This window comes from Nicotiana attenuata, unplaced genomic scaffold (assembly GCF_001879085.1).
Source record: "Nicotiana attenuata strain UT unplaced genomic scaffold, NIATTr2, whole genome shotgun sequence".
Lineage (NCBI taxonomy): Eukaryota > Viridiplantae > Streptophyta > Magnoliopsida > Solanales > Solanaceae > Nicotiana > Nicotiana attenuata.
In genome coordinates this window covers 474-22,871 of record NW_017673168.1, presented here as the reverse complement: position 1 = coordinate 22,871, position 22,398 = coordinate 474, and the positions used below count along the sequence as shown (strand labels likewise).

General features: G+C 34.0%; 1 protein-coding gene and 2 long non-coding RNA genes across 3 annotated transcripts; 2 read left to right on the top strand and 1 right to left on the bottom strand.

Moving 5' to 3' along the window:
* Nucleotides 1-1,086: 1,086 nt before the first annotated feature.
* LOC109215624 lies at nt 1,087-3,367 on the top strand. Its single transcript, XR_002066381.1, has 3 exons — nt 1,087-1,186; nt 2,775-2,915; nt 3,049-3,367. It is a non-coding gene; the product is annotated as an uncharacterized LOC109215624 (long non-coding RNA).
* A 1,301-nt stretch (nt 3,368-4,668) lies between these two features.
* On the top strand, nt 4,669-6,918 carry LOC109215623. Its single transcript, XR_002066380.1, has 3 exons — nt 4,669-5,244; nt 5,457-5,546; nt 6,664-6,918. It is a non-coding gene; the product is annotated as an uncharacterized LOC109215623 (long non-coding RNA).
* Nucleotides 6,919-11,195: 4,277 nt separating this feature from the next.
* Nucleotides 11,196-14,116, bottom strand: LOC109215626 (cytochrome b561 and DOMON domain-containing protein At5g47530-like). Its single transcript, XM_019379726.1, has 3 exons — nt 13,359-14,116; nt 12,462-12,716; nt 11,196-11,757 (listed from the first exon to the last, which is right to left on the bottom strand). Exons 1-3 carry the CDS (start codon nt 13,986-13,988, stop codon nt 11,437-11,439), a joined length of 1,206 nt encoding a protein of 401 aa, XP_019235271.1. The 5' UTR covers nt 13,989-14,116; the 3' UTR covers nt 11,196-11,436.
* Between the last annotated feature and the right edge of the window lie 8,282 nt (nt 14,117-22,398).

Genomic DNA, 22,398 nt, shown 5'->3' with positions numbered 1-22,398 from the left:
GGAGAGGAGGAGATCTTTTTTCACGAATGAGGTTGCAGATCACGCGATTAATGCGCGATGTAGGTTTTATATCTTTTGTCAGGGGTGTAATTGTCATATTATTACGAATTTTTTGTCAGCTGGCTACCAAATCAATAACTTTTAAAAATAGAACACATATTAAAAGGTGACACAAATATAGGGTACGACTGCAAATCCCTCGAGATTAACGCATCAAAAACCCTTTGCTTGGAAAGAAAGAAAGTGACCCATAAAGAATTGGTTATATATAAATAATATTGTTTATGAGTTAGAATATGAAAATCATAATTTATCGCAAAAAGGAATTATAAGGAAGAAGATGGCGTATAAGAAAGGAGCAATTTCGGCGGTTGTGAGGGAGATGCGAAAAGAAATACAAAGAAGCAGCAGAAGGAACAGTACGGTTACATCGCAGCCAAAAAAGGAGGTTAATTAAAAGGAGAAGAAAAAGCTTTCTCATTGCGCCAAGTGTCATTATCACAATATGCCAAATGACACTTTAGGACGATCTTCCAAAAAAATAATAGCTATAAAATTATTTGGAAAAAAAACTCCATCACAATTTCAGATTTCTTTATTCTTTTTCCAAAAATATTTCTTTATTTTTAAAAATTAACTGATTTGAAAACATAATTTTTTTTAACCTTTAACTTTACAAAATAAATCTGATTTAAGATATTATTTAAAAATTAAAACTTAAAAATTGAACATTTAAAAGATACTTTTTTTAACTCCTTAGCTTTGAACCATGAAGACCGAAATTTCTTTTGAAAATTTATTTAATTCAAATTTAAGATTATTTTATTTAACTGATTTAAAACATACATTTTAAAAAATTAACTGATTCAAAATTATTTGACCATGAAGACTCACTTTTCCTAAATTTTCTATGCAAAAATAACAGTCCCTCTAAATTGAAACTCACGAAACATAGGCACGACTGAAACTCACGAAAATGACGGCCAACTTCTATTTCTCAAACTGACGGCAACTTCTATTTCTCCGAGTCGGTTCCTAAATTCACATCTTCCTATTGTCAAAAATTAATGAAAACATACGGTTTTTACAACTGCGATGGAAGTTGAAAGTTGTTCGTATGGGGAAAGTACATATTTACAATTTAGACATTGCTTTCTCGATTGAATTGGTTCTACAAGATGAAAAGGTATTAAAATCTGTTATTGTCTTATAATTCGTCTTGTTAACTCTGTTTTTTAATTTACATATGAATACACATGAGATAATCAGTAGCAAAAAACCCGATTGAAGCATTTGTGCACCACACATGTATCCTTAATTATGTTTCTACGTGATATACTACAAGGCGTATCACGTTTTGCTTCTCTATTTTTTAATTTGCAAATCTGAATTTTTTTCTCTGCTATTCGTATATAATTTCTATGCGCGTATTCATGGGCTAATCAGTACCCAAAACCCGGTTGAAGTATTTGTGTACCAAACATACGTATCCTCAAATATGTTTCTCAGTGATATACTACAACATGTATCATATTTGGCTTTCTGCTTTTTGCAAATCTGGATTTTTTGCTCTGCTCTTCGTATATTTTTTAGTTTCTATGAGCGTATTCATGGAACAGTTCCTCTTAGAGACTGACTCAAACCATCTCTCCTCCAAGTTTCTCTGTCTCTAATGAGTTAGCTAAGGATGTTGTTTAAGTTAATAATTAGCTAATTAGTGGAGTCCATACAAGTGAGTGAACTATTTTGTGTTATATTAATTCAAGCGTTCTTTAAAGTTAATAGTTTTTCTATGCACATCTGTTACAATGAAAAGCACATACCTCTAAGTCGTTGTGCAATAAAATCAAGCTAATGAACTTAGTTTGTAGATTGATACATATGTTGAGTACCAGCCAAACAAGTCGGATGCCACCTCTCTGTTGCCTTCAATCAGGTCCTAGATTTCTCCAACAATAAGCTTATTATGTAGCGTGTGAGCATACATACTAAAAGTGTTCTCAAAATTGATAAGGTAGTACCTATTAGAGGAAACCAGAGAATAAAAAAGATCAGCTTGACTTTTAGAGGATGTTGGAAATAGTATATAACTTAAGAGGGAATAAAGAAAGGGATAGTATTCTACCCTTAAAATTTATTAACTTATTTACATATATTGAATACCATTTAGCTTTTGAATTACCGCTTTATCCATGATTGAATTAATTGAGGAAGTTAGTGTACCTTCTCTGTTGCTGCAATTTTATTGCCGTTGAAAGTTGAATTCTGTTTGGTTGGACTGTAAATGGAGGATATTCACTAATCCTATAAATCGCACCATTCCGAAACATTTCTCTGGCATAGCCTACAATAAAATCTCCACGACACATTCCCTGTCAAGCCTTGATGAACCTTTTTCCATCACTATTTCTCAGTCATAATTTTTCCTCCATGAAACATATTTGACAGTTTGAGATAAACATTTAGAGAAATACGTTTCAGGAACTTTATTCACTATTATGAGTTTCTTAGAAGTAATATAGGATATTTTTGATATTCAATATGGTGGTTATACATTGTGACAAATTAAAGATTAATTTAATTTTTTATTCTTCACTTATAACCAGTTGATTGGCTAATATTTATACACCTTTACTTAATACGACACTAATTACCGCAGATGTTACGTGAATTCACTAAGAAACCTACAAGAACGATTACAATGTATTCCAATTTGATGACATTGAGAAAGTGAATGTCCTTAACTCTGTTATGGTTGTTTAAGATGCTTTCAGATACCTAGGAAGAGCTGGCAGCCTTAAACTTGTCATTTTCAAGCTCAATAAATTATGCAGAAGATCAGTTTAGGCGGAATACTCTTTAACATACCATGACAGAGTTAAGGACGTTCACTTTCTCATGGAACTCTCATCCAGGTTCTTCTTCCTTCCTCTTTCTGCATTGTACTTGCATTATTTCTTTCAACATATAAAAAATATGGCTGGTGCATTTGGTACAACCAAATATTTTTCATTGAAAATTTCTCTGCGATAAGTTTTTTTTTTCCAGATATGTTGAATTTTACTTGCAAAAGAAGGGCCATGCCAGATCAGGTGACATGAATATCAATCGCTATGAGGTATTCCAAGATGTAGGATTAAGGCCGCTGGATAAGACCATTGAGGCGTCGTAATTCAGCTAGCTTGCTTACTTGATTAAAATTGGCAAATCTTTGTTCAGTAAGCTTTTTTTATTTATTTATTCTTGATCTCATGGCTATTGATGAAAATTAATCTTTCATGTTCTTAGGAGTTTTTCCTTCTTTTTTAAATCGAATGTCTCAAAGAGACCCTGGGGAGTTTTTCTTTCATTTAGGTGAAAGAACCAAAAAAAAAATGAGTGGATTGCTTATGTCATTTTTCAGAATATATTATAGTAATTTTAATTTATGCAAGTCACGAATAGTTGTCAACGGTTCTCTTAATACTAATTATCACTAGAATTAGACTATTTAAGTTTGTCAATGATGATGTTTATTTTTTCTCGATACAAATCGTTAAAGAATAGTTCATTGTGTTTTCATTATACCTTTATTCTACACTTAATCGACGTGGTTATTGATTTCTCTTCGCCCATTTAATATATTGCATGCAACAATTCAACAACTAATCAAAATGAAAACGACAATCTAGGAAATAATGGAGGTGAAATAGCAGAACATATGTTTATCGAACTCTGACATAACATAGAGGCATAAAAGAAGTGTTGTGAGTGACTGTGTGTGTGTGTGTATATATATATATATATATATATATATATGCATAGAAAGGAAAGAATTTATTTTGTGAGAGGAACTTTTTTCCATCACTGTTTCTCAGTCATAATTTATCCTCCATTAAACATATTTGACTGTTAGAGATAAACACTTAGAGGAATACATTTCAGGAACTTTATTCATCAATATGAGTTTTTTAGAAGTAGAATATGATTTTTCTGATATTCAATTTGGTGGTTATATATTGTGACAACTTAAAACTTAATTAATTCTTTACTTCTCTTACAACCAGTTGATTAGTTATTGTTTATATTCCCTAGCATAATACTACTTTAATTACCACAAATATCACATGAAGTTATTCAAGAAAGCTATAAGTACAACGATTACAATGTATTCCGGTTTGATGAAAATTAGTATGATGAATCCTTAACTGGAGCTACCTCTGTTAATTACTATTCTATGCATTAATAGTAAACTCATGAAACATCTCTGAAGTGCTAGACTGAGCTCCTTATAGATTTGGCGATTGATCCTCCTCTTCTAAACCAAAAGGATATAAAAATGGATAAATGTTAGCTCCAACTTTTTGGTTGTTTGAAGTACAAACTTTTTAAGCCTATGATACTACATTTATCAAATTGAGATTTAACATTTGATAGTGTGGTTTTTCACCTAAGAAAATATATTTCTTTTATATTTTATGGTGGAAGTTAGTGCTTTCAGAATATTTACTTGCTTACTCTTTTCTTTTGGGTAACTGAATCCTAGATATGTGCTAAAATGCAATTTGTTAAAATTTAGCCCTATCATAATAGGGACTAAAACAATCAATTGGAAAATCAGAAGAGAACAAATATTTTTCCCATCGACTAACATGATGCTGCTAGGTTCCACTGGAGAAGATACATATGTTCCCCACAGTCTCTATTTCATGCTGTTATAGGTTACAAGCCTAAAAATGGTGTGTTTACCCTTATAGAACTCTGAAATTAATGTCTCAACACGAGAAACCATGACCAGAAGGCATGTTAATATAGAAATAAGAGCTTATGAACCTTTTATTCAGAGAAATAACATTCTATAAATTAGCCTACAGAATATTAAACTCATCTTCCTGCATGAATAACATATTTGGTATTCAACTACTCTTTCAATTTTTACATAGCTATGACATTATCTTGGTGTGTTATTGGAAAAGCATGTCGATGACTTTGTTGATTCTGGGAACAACTAATATTTTTGTCATGGAACAACTAATATACGCTTTACATTCAGATTTTTTTAGTCATCGTCTTATGATATGTATGACAAAGGAAAACTGATAATTTATAGTTTAATCAATAAGCAAGATTTCTTAGTGGCAAATATTTTATGCAGAAAATTTTCTCTATCACGGTGGGAAGTAAACAATCGCATGGACCTCAAATATTTACTAATCGCTCTCTTCTTTGGAATGAATGAATACCAGTATCATTCTCACATCTAAGGTATACTGTTCGTCAAATTTGGTTCAAGCATTTTCAATTTTTGTCGAGTCATAAATGTAGCATTCACTGATCGAGTAAAAAATTATCAACTGTCATGGTCTGTGAAAGGTTGAAATAGGTTTGAGCTTTTACATAGAAATTTGAAGTTTATTTGAACCAGTGATTGGCAATTGTCATTTTAAAGTTTTATGTGAACCACTAATTGGCTTAAGGATATGAGGCGATAGTCAAATGAAAGCAGCTGAGGCTCGGAAAGGAGTTGCAACACTAGGCACAGCACCACAACTGATCAAATCTCTACGGTAACAGTCATTTTTGAATTACTTTAGGCACTTTTAACTTTTAAGTCAGTTGTGATACTTGCAGAAGCCACATTGACCAAGCAAGTTTGCTATGCAAGCACCATGCTGAACTTTAGGATAACTATTTTGACTATACGTTCTTATATTTAAAGGACTTTTCATGATTTTTAGACTTCTTAATTTGGCTTTGATGTTTCTATTTTCAAATGTCACATAGAAGAGGTACATACCTATTCCTCTTCTTTGCATTTCCTTTTCCCTGGTCCTTCTTTTTTAAAGTAATCCAGTCTACAAACTCATGAATCATAAACTTTAATGAAAATAATATGTCTGAGTAAAATAATAATATATCTTTGCCGACACGTTGATACCACAATCCGCTGGTGTCGTTGGAAAAAAATTTCTGGAATCACAATATTTACAAAAAAAAGTTCCAGATTCTTCGTAGATTTATACATATATGCTTTTGAATATAGTTATGGTATTCTGCTATTATACTTTTCACAGCTTTGCGCGTTCTGACTAAAAAAATTAAATCTCTCTACAGACACATCGAAATCACGACCCACTTGTGTTGCTGGAAAAGGACTTCTAGAACTACAATATATATAAAATTCAGGTTTAGATTATTTGTATATTTAAACAGATATTCTTTTGAGCTCAGTTCTGAATTTCTGTCATTATGCTTTTTCCAGCTATGCACCACCATACTATAAAATTATATCTCTTTGCAAGGATGTCGAAATCATGATCCGCTTATTATACCATTAGAAAGAGGACTTATGATAGTACAATATATATAAAAAAGTTAAGGTCCAGATTCTTTGTTAATTAATACAGATATGCTTTTGAATTTAATTATAAATTTTTGGTATTCTACTTTTCACATCTTTGACCGTTATGACTAAAAAAATCACGTCTATCTGCATACAAGTTGAATAGCCAATCTGCTTATGCTGTTTGAAAGAGGACTTATAGAACTACAATATATACAATAATCAAGTCTAAACTATTTGTATATTTATAAACATATTCTTTTAACTCCGTTATAAATTTATGTTATTCTGCTTTTCACAGTTTTATGCGCCCTGACTAAAATAATTATATCTCTCTGCAGCCATATCAAAACTACGATCCACTTATGCCGTTGGAAAGAGAATTCTGGAAATACAATATATACAAAACTTAGGTCCAAATCCTTTGTAGATTTATCTCCTTTCTTCCGGTAATATCAATCTTTCTTCATATGGAATGTTTTGTAGTTGTTATGTATTCACTGTGATTGAACTATATTTTATACTTTAGCTGTATCACAATGGTTCACATATCAGGGTCTTTTAATTACTTTCATCAACACTTTTGGCCATCGTTGCTGAAGCACCATTTTTTTGGTTGAGTTCAATCCAACAATTATGAAGGTGAATTTTGTACATTTTTTTAAAATAACCAAAGTACCTCAATCAGGTTCACAAGTAGTAAAACAATATTCTCAGTTAATACCATTACTCATTATGAGTCATGGAGGAAGAGTTTGGGTGCCAATTCAAGTAGTTGGTCAATTAAGTACTATTAGGTTTGTGTATCGAACATTTCATAAAACCATCAAACTTGCCTTTTTACTAATTATTCTCTTTACTGCTTTGATAGGGTTGTGCGGAAGTTGTCGATACACTATTACCTCTTGAGGAGGTTCAAATACATTCTATTTTCCGTGTATCTCAACTCAAAAAATTATCACTACTCTTGCGTTAATTATTCATCTGCATATTCTAGATTCGTTAGGTCCACTATACCCCTTGCCTCAAAGGCGGATGCGGCCTTATATAATCGGGTAATGTGCACTCATAAAATTTAAATTTAGGTTTCATCCCATCCTTATCTAAGGCTAATCTTGCTAGCACATTCAAGGTGGTTGGTGGCACTAATGCAAGTGCCTATTCAATGGGCATGCTTTATCTAGCCGTTGCTACTTGGGAATTCCTTTTTTTACTGATTCTTTCTCAAATTACATATACCTATGGCCTGGAATAGTAAGTCATAATATCTTCCATGGACAAGAAAACCGCAATGCAAGTGCATGATAAATATCATCAAAGTCAAAAGTACATAAGAAATAATAAGAACTCCAGATCAAAATTATGAAAAGATTTTTATTTAGCAATTTTAAAGCAGTTATTGTCAATTTTAATTTTAAAATTTATTTGAACTAGTGATTAGCTTCAACATATGAGGCGAAAGTCAAATAAAAGCACTTGAGGCTCTGAAAGCAGCTGCAACACCAGCCACATCACCAAAATTGGTCAAATCTCTACAGCCATGGTAATTTTTGAATTGCTTCAGCCACTTTCAAGTCAGATGATATTTGTGGAAGCCACTCTAATCAAGCAACTTAGCTATGCAAACAACAAACAGAGAAACCAGAAAAAAAAATTCAATGCAATCATGGAGGTTTTATCATTTCAAGTGGTAATTTGACTGATGAATACAAAGAAATGACATGTAATGTAAGCTAGACATCTTTTTTAGAAACAACTCAAAAAGATTCATCTATTTGATTTTTGATTTAATTTTTTGAATGTGATCATTAAATTTTGTCTGCAATATACATCTCGTTCTATTATTTCTTTCCTCTCTTTTTTCCTTTGAGCTAATCCGTACATCGCACGAGTACGTATACTAGTTATTACTAAAGCATCTGAGCCTGGGAATTTTCAGAGTTTTATAAATAACTTGGTTCTTGCCAATGTTTTTTGCATTATCAGTGATTTATTCGCAAATATATGGAAGCAAGGAGATGGCGAATAAGAACACAAGCAATTTTTTCTTAATTATATATTATATAAAATTGCGGTAGTATTATTTTGCAGTATGTATATTAAAGTCGTTAAGTCTGAATCTCTTCGGAATATATATGAGAAATATTTAAAATTTTACGTGGCTTTATTTTTGAGTTTTTGAAGTTTGCTTTAGTATGGATATATGCATCAATGTCTTTTTTTTCCTTTTTCTTTCAACTCTGTATTAATTTTGTATGTGCCTATTTTTTTGCGCAAACAAAAAAAAGAACTAGCTGAATCATTACATTGTTATCCTGGGTTAGTCTATGGATCAATATCGTTGTTGCAGACTTAGCGGTTAGGGGTGTACAAAGAAAACCGATAAACTGCACCAATCAGATAATTCGAGTCAAATCGAGAAAAAAATCCGACTATGGTTTGGCAGTGGCGGATCCAGGATTTTAAAGTCGTGGGTGCTCACTGATAAAAATTTTGAAAGAAGAGGAAAAAAGAGTTTAGTTATGGGTGCTCAATCAATATTTATCTAAATATTTTTATAATTACCTATACAAATTTGCTAAATCTTGTCATGGGTGCTTGAGCACCCAAAATGTGCATGTAGATCCGCCCATGTGGTTTGGTATTGAAAAAAAAATCCGACCATAATTGGTTTGGTTTGGTTTTAACTAAACAAAGTCAACCCGAAACCAAATCAATCCGACATTACATATATAGAAATTTTAGATATATTTAATATATAAATATACTTATTGTGATGTAATTTATAGATATTTCTTAAACTTTTTCTTAATTTATCATTTAAGGTATTATTTCAAGGTTGGACTTAGAACTTTGAAATGTTCCAATAAGTTCTACAGTCATTAATATTAGTAACTTAAATAATGCTAACAAAAGCTCAAACCAAAATCACATCAATACTAATGCTAACAAAAGACATTAAATTCAATACTACGGACGACAATGTATTGAATATCTATTTTGTGTTTTGCAATAATTTAGATAAAAATGCATAACCTATATTTATTTTTTCTTTAGCGTTTAGTCATGTAATTAATACTCCCTTATCAGTATACTTATTTTAGCATGACTTAGTACTTTTAGATTATGTTATTTTTATTATGGCTCTTTAATTAGTAATATTTGTATTATATATTTTTATTGTCTTTATTGTTGAATATATTAGGATAATGCCATGACACATCTCATATTTTGTATTATTTTCTTGAAAAATACCTTATATAGTTGTATCTTACTAGGATTAAAGAAATATTTTGAGCACAAGTTATATGTTTTATGCTACGAAGATTTTACCGGGAAAAACCAAAAAAAACCCGAATATCCCGAAAAATTGAGAAAAACCGAGATTGAAAAACCCGAGTTTTATTGGTTTGCTTTGGTATTTAGATCTTATAACACGCAATTAGTTTGGATTGGTAATTGCCAAATCCGAACCAACCCGACCTACGAACACCCCTAGTTGCACTTATAATACTAAGGGTCGTTTGGTAAAATGTATAAGAAAAGTACTAAATATAGTGTATTAGTAATGTTGAGATTAATAATGCTGGAATTCGTTATGCTGGGATTATTTCTTATCTAATGCTTGGTTTGATGTATTAAAAATGACATTCATCGCATAATTTCTTAAAAATTATTTATTTATAAAAATACTCTCCACAATCTTTGGAAAGAATATGGAATTTTTTGTGAGAAGGCAGTATCTTTGTGCATGCTTATCCATATATTAAAAACTAAAATAAAAAAAGGGGCAGCCCGGTGCACTAAGCTCCCGCTATGCGCGGGGTCCTGAAAAGGGCCAGACCACAAAGGTCAATCGTACGCAGCCTTACCCTGCATTTCTTGCAAGAGGCTATTTCCACGGCTCAACCCATATATTAAAAACTATGGTTACTAATACCATAATTTATTATAATACATATATTAGTTATACATAGATTGAAAAACACCACCAAACAAGAAATTAATGATATGAATGCTATATATTATTCCCGAATACATCCTACCAAACGACGACCCCCTTACTAAAGTCAAGGGTCAAAATTCAAGGCTCGTGACTCATGAGTACAAGTGATCAATAATTAATCTGATAAACGAATAATCGTGCAGATAATATAAGTTAACTCAAAACAGTTGATATTTTTGAAGCAACTGTTTTTTTTGAATTTATATATCATTTTAAAGACGAAGCTGATTTAATTCTTGGCAAATTAGGTATTGACTAGCAATCGGGCAATTCTTCTAGAAAAGTTATACTTAATTAACAAAGACAATGACTTTGCTTGCATTTGCAACTATTCAACATTTCGCTTCTCAACTTAGCCTCAGAGTTCTCTGTTTTTGAAGTTTCAACTTCTAGAAGGCCCATTCCATGTTTTTCCAACTTTTATGCCAACAAATGCCACTTGGCAAATCATTTGTTTTTTTAAGAAATTAACCTACATAGCCGTTCACTCAACAAAATAACCAACATATATACAATATACGTATATATGTATGTAGTTGTATATAAATAACTGTATAATTTATGTATACCAATTAGGGGCTGTAAATATTTTTGGCATGCCAGCCAAAAGTGTAACTCCTCTTGTCTTTTTTTTTGGTTGGGGGGGGGGGGGGGAGGGGGTCGAGATGGTAGTGGTGGCTGTGGTAGATTTTTACTTTATTTTTGAAGTAATCAAATTGGACATGTCATAGAAAGTTACTCGTTAATGCAGGTAACCTTTTAGGCGAAGAATACTTTACACTATTTATCTTAAGTATAAGTTAAAATCATATTTACACCATATTCTTGGTAGTGATAAACTAAAAGAGAACTCTTAAAACCAAATAGATGAAAGTGAATGAAAGGACTACTAATAGTGATAAAATATAAACCACAAATAGGTGGTCTCTCAACATGTATGTATACAAGAATATATCAATCTGCAAAGAAGGAAAAAAATAGAAAAAAGTACCCAAAATCTAATGCTAAAACATCATAAATAAACAATAATCTAAACCAAATAACCAAAAACATATATGCATACAAAACATGTCAAAGTGACATTTATATAGACTCCAAAATCTCTGTTTTATGCCTGTTGATGTGTCCCATTTCCATAACCATTAACACCATTTGTTCCATTTTGTGAGTTCTTATTAGAGTCTGATTTTTTCCTTTTGATAACAATAAACCAAGTGAATGCTTCTAATAAAACAGCAATTGCCCCTAAGGCAATAATCACTCCAGTGTAAGCTCTTTTCCAATTCTTTTGCCCATTCAAAGCATCAAATCCTTCAAACACATTGGTAATGCTCAGACTGATCACTGCGTATCCAATAGCATGGTGGTATATGTTCCAATATAATCTGTATTTGTGGTCTGGCTTTGGCCTCAGTAGCAAAGCAAATACCTGAAAAGTATTCATTCATACAAATTTAGCAATTAATAATGGGCCTCAGTCTTGTGTCATGCGAAAGGGGAGCCTTAGCGTAACCGGTAAAGTTACTTTAAAAATAGCGAGTGGATGTATAATATGTATAATCCATGTATAATTAGTGTATAATTTATGTATACCGTCTATAAAAAATAAACAATGAATATGGCTGACTATTTGTGTAAAAATAGTTAACATGTTAATAGGGGAAAAAGCAAAATCTTTTGCTCTCTATTTAAGGGTACGCTCTTTTGTGCGTGTGCAACTGTCCGCAGAAGCGAATTCAAGATTTAGAGTTAATGCGTTAAGATAAAGCTACAAGGGGAGCCTTGGCGTAATTGGTAAGTTATTGCCATATGACCAGGAGGTCACGGGTTCGAGCTGTGAAAACAACCTGCTACAGAAATGCAGGGTAAGGCTGCATACGATAGCCCCTTATGGTCCGGACCAGGGGCGGATTTAGGGGGGCGCAAGGAGGTTCACCCGAACCCCCTTCGCCGAAAAATTACACTGTATATATAAGGCAAAATCTGGTTTTACAAGTTCAATTCCCACTAGCTACAAAAACTTTTTTTGAACCCCCTTCGTTGAGATACTGCTTCCGTCACTGGTTCAGTTGAACTCGCCCCACTGACTTTTTCAGATATGTATAAAAGTCTATTTAAGAAAAAGTGTAATACCTGAAGAGTTCCAAGGCAGAAGAGAGTGATGCCAATATTCCTGTGAGTAGTGAATTTGATACCAACAGAATCACTGCCAAGTTTGAGACCAGTGCCCCATCCAGCAACACCAACAGCATAGGCAGAAGTTTGACAAGCAACATGTAGATAAAACCAAGCTGGATTTGCTGATTTGAACACCTTTAAATACCTTGCAAATACTGCACCCATTGGCATTAACACTCCCCAACTCACTGCATTCAATACTCCATGAACCTGTCAATAATTTTCAACAACCAAACCAGTCAATAATACATCTCTTTTCTTTTCTTTTCTTTTTTCCCCCTCCTAAATACTTGGGAAAATAGCATAGTGCATATAGCAAATTAGCAATGAGTTTAACTTCTATACATTAACGGTAAAGAATTTACACTATATATCACCCTAGACGGATTCAGGGTGTAAACTCTATGGATTCAACATTTAAAGTTCTTAAGCTCATTATATATTAAAGTTATAGGTTCATATCTACTATTTGTTGCAATTTTAATGAATTTTCATACATAAATTTGTGTGTTCTGAGCCAAAAGTACATCCGCCCCTGCTATTGTAGACATCCGGAATTTAAACTTGATAGGCTCAATCTAAGTTTTGAATCAATAGGACTTTTGAAAATTTTACGCTATGCGTTGAGAATACTGAGTTCAATTAAACCCAGTAAACTACGTTGCGTCTGTCTTTACCTAACAGATAGCTACATTAAACTGCCCATATAAAAAATTGGATTAATAACATGAAAAATCAGGCAGGTTATGCATGGTGTGATATAGTAAAATACATTAACATTACAAAAATTATTTTCATTATCAATGTATATAAGTTAAATCTTAAATAAATTAAGAAAGGGTGTGAACTCACATTTCTTTTACGTTGTCTAGAAGTGATTGAGCTACCACCATCATTCCCTAACTGGCCAGTTGCAAAATCAACACTTCCAAAAGACCTCATATTATCACCAGATTGGCTATGAGCTTGCAAAACCTGACCAGAAACTTGGCCATTTTGCCAAACCTGATTAAAACTAGTCCTTCCACTAGGAAGTTCCAAACTTGCAAAAATAATATATTCATTGTTTGAAAACTCTGCTTCAATTCTTGGCACATTAAAACTCAAAGAACCTTGTCTTAACTGAGTCAAATAATCAGCAATAGGAGCAGTGTAAGCTTGAATTTGGTCACTGGAATTTTTAAATGCAACCAAACATTGTGCACCAGCCATTCTTCCTCCATTAATATTTAAACCCCAAGCTACCCAATCCGAATCTGTAACTCCTCTATGTCTATAAGCAAGATCAACTGTGTGATTATTTTGATGATAAGTCCAGTGAAGAACAGAATTGAGCAAAGGTAGAGGATTACAAGTTGCAAAATTCTTATTATTTCTGAATGCAAAAGCTGAACAGTTTTGTGTTTGAGCATAAGAAGTAGTACAAAATAGACTTAATAACAAGAATGATGAAAACAACAAAGTTGTTACAAGTCTATCCATATTTGAGAACCAAATTCAAGAGCTGGCTATTTTTGCAAGAATTGGCTATTTTTTAAAGGGAATTGTCTTTGTTAGGTTTTGGATGAATGAATCAAGAAACTGAACTACTTGCTTAATAATGTGGAAAGTGGCTTAGATTTTATAGATTTTGGAAAAGAAGGTGAAAGGAAGGTGAAGTAGGTAATGACAATTTTAGGGAGTTAGTTGACTGTTTCCTTTACGTGGAATCTTAGGCAAATATGTGAAAAAACTAAGTGGGCGCTTGGACATAAGAATTATAAAATTTCGAAAATAATAATAATAGTATTTGAAAATTAGAATTATGTTTGGACATGAATACAATTTGGGTTGTTTTTTAATTTTTGTGAGATCTGAAGTGAAAATTTTGAATAATAATTTTTTAGAGTTTTTCAAATTCTCGAAAAATTTCGAAATTAATCTTCAAGTGAAAATTAAAAATTTTATGACCTGATTCTAAAATAAAGTCAAAAAATTTCGAAAATAAATAAATAAAATTTAATGACCAAACGGTTCCTAAGTCCATTAGAAATGAAATACAAAGAAGAGTTCTAATGGAAGTAACCAGGAAAGTGTTTGATATTTTTTTTGGGGTTTTGTATTAAATTCAGAGATTGAATACTTTTCTAAAACTGACTTGACTTGGTGCTCAAACTAACCTTGCTTTCACACATGGAAAAGTCTTAAATTTATTAATTTATAATTTTGTGACTAATAGGACATAATTTGGACATTTGGTCATATAGTAGGTACTATTGTTTTTAGAAATTATAATAGTACAAGAGAATAGTTCAATTTAGCTGAGGAGAGTGGTTGAACTATAAATATGTAAAGTTTAAGCAGATAGGAGAATGTAATATTCTGCCTCTTTTTTTTAAATGAAATAATTATATAAAACTTTTTGACAGAGTTATCTTAGGGGAGTTAACAATATTCTTGCGTGTGTTAAAGTTTGAAAGTTTTATTTTTACAACAAGGTCGATTTAGGACGGTTATTTTATCAGTGTCGCCTAGAATATCATCATCGTAAACTTCCCAAACTTTCCAAACATCTATTTTTTCTGTTGACTACATTTTTTCAACCAAAATATTTTTGGGGAAAAATTACTTTTTGTCCATGGGAAAATTATTTATATTCGGTATCGGTAAAAGAGCATAAAATTTATATATATTTTTGTATATATAACATACAGAGATATGTATATATATACATACATACATTTGTCGGCTATTATTTCAAGAGCGACTATACAATATTATTTTCCCGCAATTTTTTTGGAACAGATGAAGTTTCAAGAAATGATTATCAAATGTACGTTTTAAAATTTATTAGAAGACTTTTCTAATTCAGAAATGATTGTTTAAGCACCATAAATATCATGGCCCATAAAATATATTTAACTTTTTTGTTCTATAAAACAAAAGGTTTTCACGATAGTGTTCGGCGAACGGCAACATTAATTAGTCTATTATTGCTTCATGATGTGAGAATAATGTAATGAATTAATATATCTCTATCAATTCTAGCCCTCTAGAATAGTACAATATGGTTTACCAAGATAAGTTGATCTTTCTTTTGTCCTATTTCATTTTCTCTACATTTTTTTTAGTCCTACCACAATGTGGACAAATCTTACTAAAATTTCCAAATGTGTTGGTAAATCTTCTGACCCATAATATGTTCAACTTTTGCAAATTCTATTAAATAAGACTCAAGGACTCTTGACCAGCAAGCAACCAAACACTAGAATTAATGCACTAAAATATATAAGAATGCTTTTTTAATTAAGTGAAAATTAATCATGTGAGAAAAATTGAGAAATAATTAATATTCATGATTCAAATTATGCTTCAATTTGCTTTGTTCTTTTTAATAATTGTGAGTTTTATACACACAGAGATGATGGGTCCGAAACTTAATTAATGGTTTTTTAGACACAAAGTACGTTTTTAATGTTTTAAAAAAAAAGTCACAAAAATGAGTATTTCGCAGTACTATACTGCGAATCGGGTTAACGAAAATTTTGCCGTTAAAGCAATTCGCAGTATCATACTGCGAAGTAGTTTTTTTATTTATTATTTTTTTAACAAAAACACAGCGTTTAATGTAATAGTTGGGCCCAACCTTATTTAATAAAGTCAATTCGCAGTACTATACTGCGAATTGCCTTAATTAAATAAGGCTCTTCTTCTTCCATCTTCCCCGACATTCCAGCCCCCCTCCATTAAAAAACAAACTTAAGAGCTCCTTTCTGTCCCCCACCCCCCGTTTTATTTAAAAAAAAAAATTCAGGCCCACCCGTCCCATAAAGAGCAAGGCGTGTAGGTCCCACATACACAAAAAGCTTTGGATACCGTGTTTCGAGTGCAAAAATTCAATTTCAACATATTCAAAAAATTTACATCGAGGTATTTCAATTTAGTTTATGCCGAAGCTCGTATAGTCATGCATATTAGTATTGTTTAGCATGTTTCCATGTGAATTTATGTTATGTTTGTGTTTAATTTTGTATCTTTTATATACCCGGATTGATTTATTTGATACCCGAATTTATGTTATGTTTGTGACCAAAAATGCTACCGGATTGTTTGTGTTATATTTGATTTATATACCCGAATTTATGTTATGTTTGTGACCAAAAATGCTTAAAATTGATAAATAATTTGTATTCTTATATAATTTGTATTAAAATTTGATAAATAATTTGTATTGTTAAATAATATTATTTATTTTATTTATTTGTATTGTTAATGTTATGTTCATATTGTAGAGCCTTATAGCGTAGTAAAATATAGTATCTTTTAGCGAAGTAAAATATAGAGCCTTTTAGCGTAGTAAAATGTAGACCCTTTTAGCGTAGAGTCTCAGTAGCTAACAAAATTCTAAAAATATTGAAATTGAGACGTATAATAATTAAGGATTATTCGGTGGTACCGGGCCTCAAAAATCAAGCCTGGAACCCATACATAACTATTATCTCCAATTACAAAAATTTATAATTTAATTTATTAAGTTAACAAAATTCTAAAAATGTTGAAATTGAGACGCATAATAATTAAGGATTATTCGGTGGTACCGGGCCTCAAAAATCAAGCCCGGAACCCATACATAACTATTATCTCCAATTATAAAAATTATAATTTAATTTATTAAGTTAAAAAAATTTTAAAAATGTTGAAATTGAGACGCATAAAAATTAAGGATTATTCGGTGGTACCGGGCCTCAAAAATCAAGCCTGGAACCCATTCATAACTATTATCTCCAATTACAAAAAATTATAATTTAATTTATTAAGTTAACAAAATTTAGAAAATGTTTAAATTGAGACGCATAATAATTAAGGATTATTCGGTGGTATCGGGACTCAAAAATCAAGCCTGGAACCCATACATAACTATTATCTCCAATTACATAAATTTATAATTTAATTTATTAAGTTAACAAAATTCTAAAAATGTTGAAATTGAGACGCATAATAATTAAGGATTATTCGGTGGAAGCCTGGAACCCATACATAACTATTATCTCCAATTACAAAAATTTATAATTTAATTTATTAAGTTAACAAAATTCTAAAAATGTTGAAATTGAGACGCATAATAATTAAGGATTATTCGGTGGTACCGGGCCTCAAAAATCAAGCCTGGAACCCATACATAACTATTATCTCCAATTACAAAAATTTATAATTTAATTTATTAAGTTAACAAAATTCTAAAAATGTTGAAATTGAGACGCATAATAATTAAGGATTATTCGGTGGTACCGGGCCTCAAAAATCAAGCCTGGAACCCATACATAACTATTATCTCCAATTACAAAAATTTATAATTTAATTTATTAAGTTAACAAAATTTTAAAAATGTTGAAATTGAGACGCATAATAATTAAGGATTATTCGGTGGTATCGGGCCTCAAAAATCAAGCCTGGAACCCATAAATAACTATTATCTCCAATTACAAAAATTTATAATTTAATTTATTAAGTTAACAAAATTCTAAAAATGTTGAAATTGAGACGCATAATAATTAAGGATTATTCGGTGGTACCGGGCCTCAAAAATCAAGCCTGGAACCCATACATAACTATTATCTCCAATTANTATGTTTGTGACCAAAAATGCTTAAAATTGATAAATAATTTGTATTCTTATATAATTTGTATTAAAATTTGATAAATAATTTGTATTGTTAAATAATATTATTTATTTTGTTTATTTGTATTGTTAATGTTATGTTCATATTGTAGAGCCTTATAGCGTAGTAAAATATAGTATCTTTTAGCGAAGTAAAATATAGAGCCTTTTAGCGTAGTAAAATGTAGAGCCTTTTAGCGTAGAGTCTCAGTAGCTAACAAAATTCTAAAAATATTAAAATTGAGATGCATAATAATTAAGGATTATTCGGTGGTACCGGGACTCAAAAATCAAGCCTGGAACCCATACATAACTATTATCTCCAATTACAAAAATTTATAATTTAATTTATTAAGTTAACAAAATTCTAAAAATGTTGAAATTGAGACGCATAATAATTAAGGATTATTCGGTGGTACCGGGCCTCAAAAATCAAGCCTGGAACCCATACATAACTATTATCTTGTGGCGACCTGGCCCGTCGCCACGTGAGTTACCGCCCCGTTGTCTGCATAATATGTTCCCCTGCATTTCACTATTGGTATTTGAGGTGATCAGATGGAATTGGATTGGTTTTAGTTGGAAATGAGGCACTTAGCCTCTTAGAAGGAAGCTTGTTTTGGAAAAGTCAACCGGAAGTTGACTATGTAGTTAGAGGGCTCGGATGTGAATTTCGATGATTCGGTTAGCTTCGGGGGATGATTTGTGATGTAGGAGTGTGGTCGGAATTAAATTTGGAGGTCCGGTGTAGAATTAGGCTTGAATTGGCGAATGATGAATTTTTTGCGAATTCCGGTTGGTAGGCGAGATTTATATCCGGGGGTCGGAATGGAATTCCGAGAGTTGCAGTAGCTTCGTTGGGCGATTTTGGATGTGCGGGCAAAATTTCAGGTCATTCGGACATCGTTTGGTTGGGATTTTGATCGAATGTGAGTTTCGGAAGTTTTTAAGAAACTTAATGTGAGTTTCGGAAGTTTTTAAGAAACTTAGGCTTGAATCCGATGTGATTTAATGATTTTAGCATTGTTTGACGTGTTTTGAGGATTGGAACAAGTTTGAATAAGGTTTTAGGATGGGTTGGTGCTTTTGGTTGAGGTCCCGGGGGCCTCGGGGGTGAATTTGAGTGGTTAAACGAGAGTTTTTGAAGTTGTAGCAGGTCTGCAAATTGCTGTCATCTGGTATTTCCGCTTCTGCGGAAATGGACCGCAGAAGCGGGTATAAGGGCGCAGAAGCGATTTTGGTGCTTGAGTGCCGCATAAGCGGACCCTTTCCGCATCAGCGGGTCCGCAGGAGCGCGTTTTTAACCGCAGAAGCGGTCTTGGGAGATCCGCTAAAGCGGATAGTGAATCGCAAAAGCGGAAGCTGTGTAATTAATGAAAAACCGCATAAGCGGTCATTTGGCCGCAGAAGCGGTAGCGGGACCACAGAAGCGAAAAAGGACTGTTGGCAGAAGGTTTAAAGGGGGTTTAATTCATCCGCGAGCTCCACCATTTTTCCTCCATTGTTGAGCGAGCTTGGGAGCTATTGACGCGATTTTTAGAGGATTTTGACTGGGAAGTAATTGGAGGTAAGTCCTATGGTCTGGAATATCATTTATTTGAAGAATCTACTTTTAATTCTTGGAAAAATTGGGAAAAATTGGAAGAACTAGGGCTTATATTTTGGAATGAAAATTTGGGATTTGGAGAGGCATTTGAACTTCGATTTTGATGAATTTGATATGTATGGACTCGTGGCGAGACGAGGAATCCGGTGATGTAAATTTCATAATTTTTCGAGAAGTGGGCCCGGGGCTCGGGTTTTGCCAACTTCGTGGTTTTGGTTGTTTTTCGAGTCTTTTCGATTGGGTTACGATTTGTTAGCCTATTGTGACGTAACCTTTGTGGTTTTGGTCAGATCCTACGCGCGAGGAGGTCGATTCGAGAGGGAAAGGCTTGGCGAGCTAGGTTATCGGCCGGCTAGAGGTGAGTAATGACTTTAAATGATGTTCTGAGGGTTCGAAACCCCGAATTTGCACAACTTGGTACTATGCTGAGTTGAGACACGCGTTCGATGAAGAGCGCGGGGTCATTTACTATTGGGGACTGTGACTTGGTCCGGTCCGGATGATATTTTACCGCGTATTAGCAATGACTTGTTGTTTTCACCATGATTTGGGCTTATTGCCATATTTGGGGCTTATTGCTGACTGTTTGAACTGTTTATGAACTATCATCACTGTTTTCCTCATTGTTAGAAATATTATTTGAACTCAGTCCATGTGATTTACACTGTTTCTTGAACTCAGCCATATTTACTCAAACTTGGAGTTTTAAACTGATATTTGAACTATTGTTTGAGCTGAGTATGATTGCTTTGCTGTTGCCCGAGGGGCTGTTGACTATTTCTGGACTGATTAAGGCCGAGGGCCTTGTGTGAGGGCATGATGAGTGAGGTGAGGAGGCTTTCAGGCCTCGTATTGATATTGTTCAGGCTTTCAGGCCTTGTTGATAGCGCTTGGGCTGTAGGAGCCCCTCCGGAGTCTGCACACCCACAGTGAGCGCGGGTACCCATCTAGAGTGATTTAATATTGAACAGTGGTAACAATGACACTGTTAAATATGATTGGTCAGGTAACAATGACTGACCAGACAAGTAACTATGATCGACCAGTGGTAACAATGACACTGGAGTACGCGTTGGTCAGGTAACAATGGCTGACCGGTCAGGCAACAATGGCTGACTTACTGATTGAGTATAATTGATGTTTAACTGTTTTCAAAAAAAAGGTTTTTCTTATTATTTTTCACTGGTTTCTACTATTATTCTGAAGTTGCTGCTTGAGATAGCATTATTTGTGCCCTTGTGGGATTTTATGTTCTCAGTCGTTATTTATTTTTATTGCTCACTGGGTCGGAGTACTCACATTACTTCCTGCACCATGTGTGCAGAGACAGGCACCGCTGAGTTCGTACCTGAGCGCTGATTTCCTTCCAGACCAGGCGGACCAGGAGAGACGAGGTAGCTGTCGACGTCCACAGCCCCGTTTCTTCCTTATCTTCTGCATATTTTATTCATCTTCAGACTATGTTTTCCAGACTTGTAGTATATTTTTCATCAACTCTGTGACTTGTGACACCCCGATCATCCGGCTGAGTTTGGGATGGTTGTGTTCCCGTTATGTTACGTTTATTTCCACACGTGTGATTAATCAGTATTTATGGATTAAACCTGTTTATGCTAAGAAAATGTTAAAAGCAAATGTTGATTGTTTCTGTTGGCTGGCCTTGTCTTCACGAGAGGCGCCATCACGACCGGGTGGGAATTGGGTGGTGACAAGTTGGTATCAGAGCCTAGGTTACTAGGTCTCACGAGTCATGAGCAAGTTTAGTAGAGTCTCGCGGATCGGTACGGAGACGTCTGTATTTATCCTCGAGAGGCTGCAGAACCCTTAGGAAAACTTCACCTTCTTGAAATTCTTGTCGTGCGATTTTGTTGATCCGGGAACTAAACTTCTGTATCCTATTCCCTCGCAGATGGAGAGGACTCGCGCTACAGGACGAGGCGGACGACCACCGGTACCACCTACTGAGGGCACTAGAGGCCGTGGACGCGGTCGTGGTCGTGGTAGGGGCAGAGCCGCGAGGGCAACGCCTGTTGCTCCACCAGTTGCTCCGGCTCAGGATCAGGCCCCAGCTGCAGACATTCCAGCAGCACCTGTTCAGGCACCGCAGTGCCCATTGTGATTCCGGGTCTTCAGGAGACCTTGGCTCAGATACTATCAGTTTGCACTGGCCTAGCCCAGGTGGTTTCAGCCACTACTGCAGCGGCTACCTCTCAGGCCGGGGGAGGCAGTCAGACCCCCGCCGCTCGCACGCCGGAGCAGGTTATGCAGGGTTTACAGACACCGGGAGCAGCTCCAGCTCAGCCTGTTGCACCAGCAGCACCAGTTGCACCAGTCGCGCCAGTTCAGGACTTTGTAGTCCTAGTTATGCCAGACGATGAGCAGCGTCGTCTTGAGAGGTTCAGTAGGCTCCAGCCTCCATTTTTCAGTGTTGCTCAGGGCGAGGACGCCCAGGGATTTCTGGACAAGTGTCAGCGTATGCTTCGGACAGCAGGGATTTTGGAGACCAGCGGGGTAGCATTCACCGCATTTCAGTTCACTGGGGCTGCCTTCACATGGTGGGAGTCGTATGAGCGGCGTAGGCCGGCAGGTGCAGCGCCTTTGTCATGGCAGGAGTTCTCCACTATCTTTTTGGAGAAGTGGGTACCACA

What these genes read in the sequence shown, in the direction of transcription:
- LOC109215626 (XM_019379726.1), bottom strand. Translation starts at nt 13,988, where the DNA reads ATGGATAGACTTGTAACAACTTTGTTGTTTTCATCATTCTTGTTATTA. An exon ending in CTAGACAACGTAAAAGAAAT is followed by an intron (nt 12,717 to 13,358) that starts GTGAGTTCACAC and finishes AATTATTGACAG; the next exon opens with GTTCATGGAGTATTGAATGC. An exon ending in TCTGCCTTGGAACTCTTCAG is followed by an intron (nt 11,758 to 12,461) that starts GTATTACACTTT and finishes AATACTTTTCAG; the next exon opens with GTATTTGCTTTGCTACTGAG.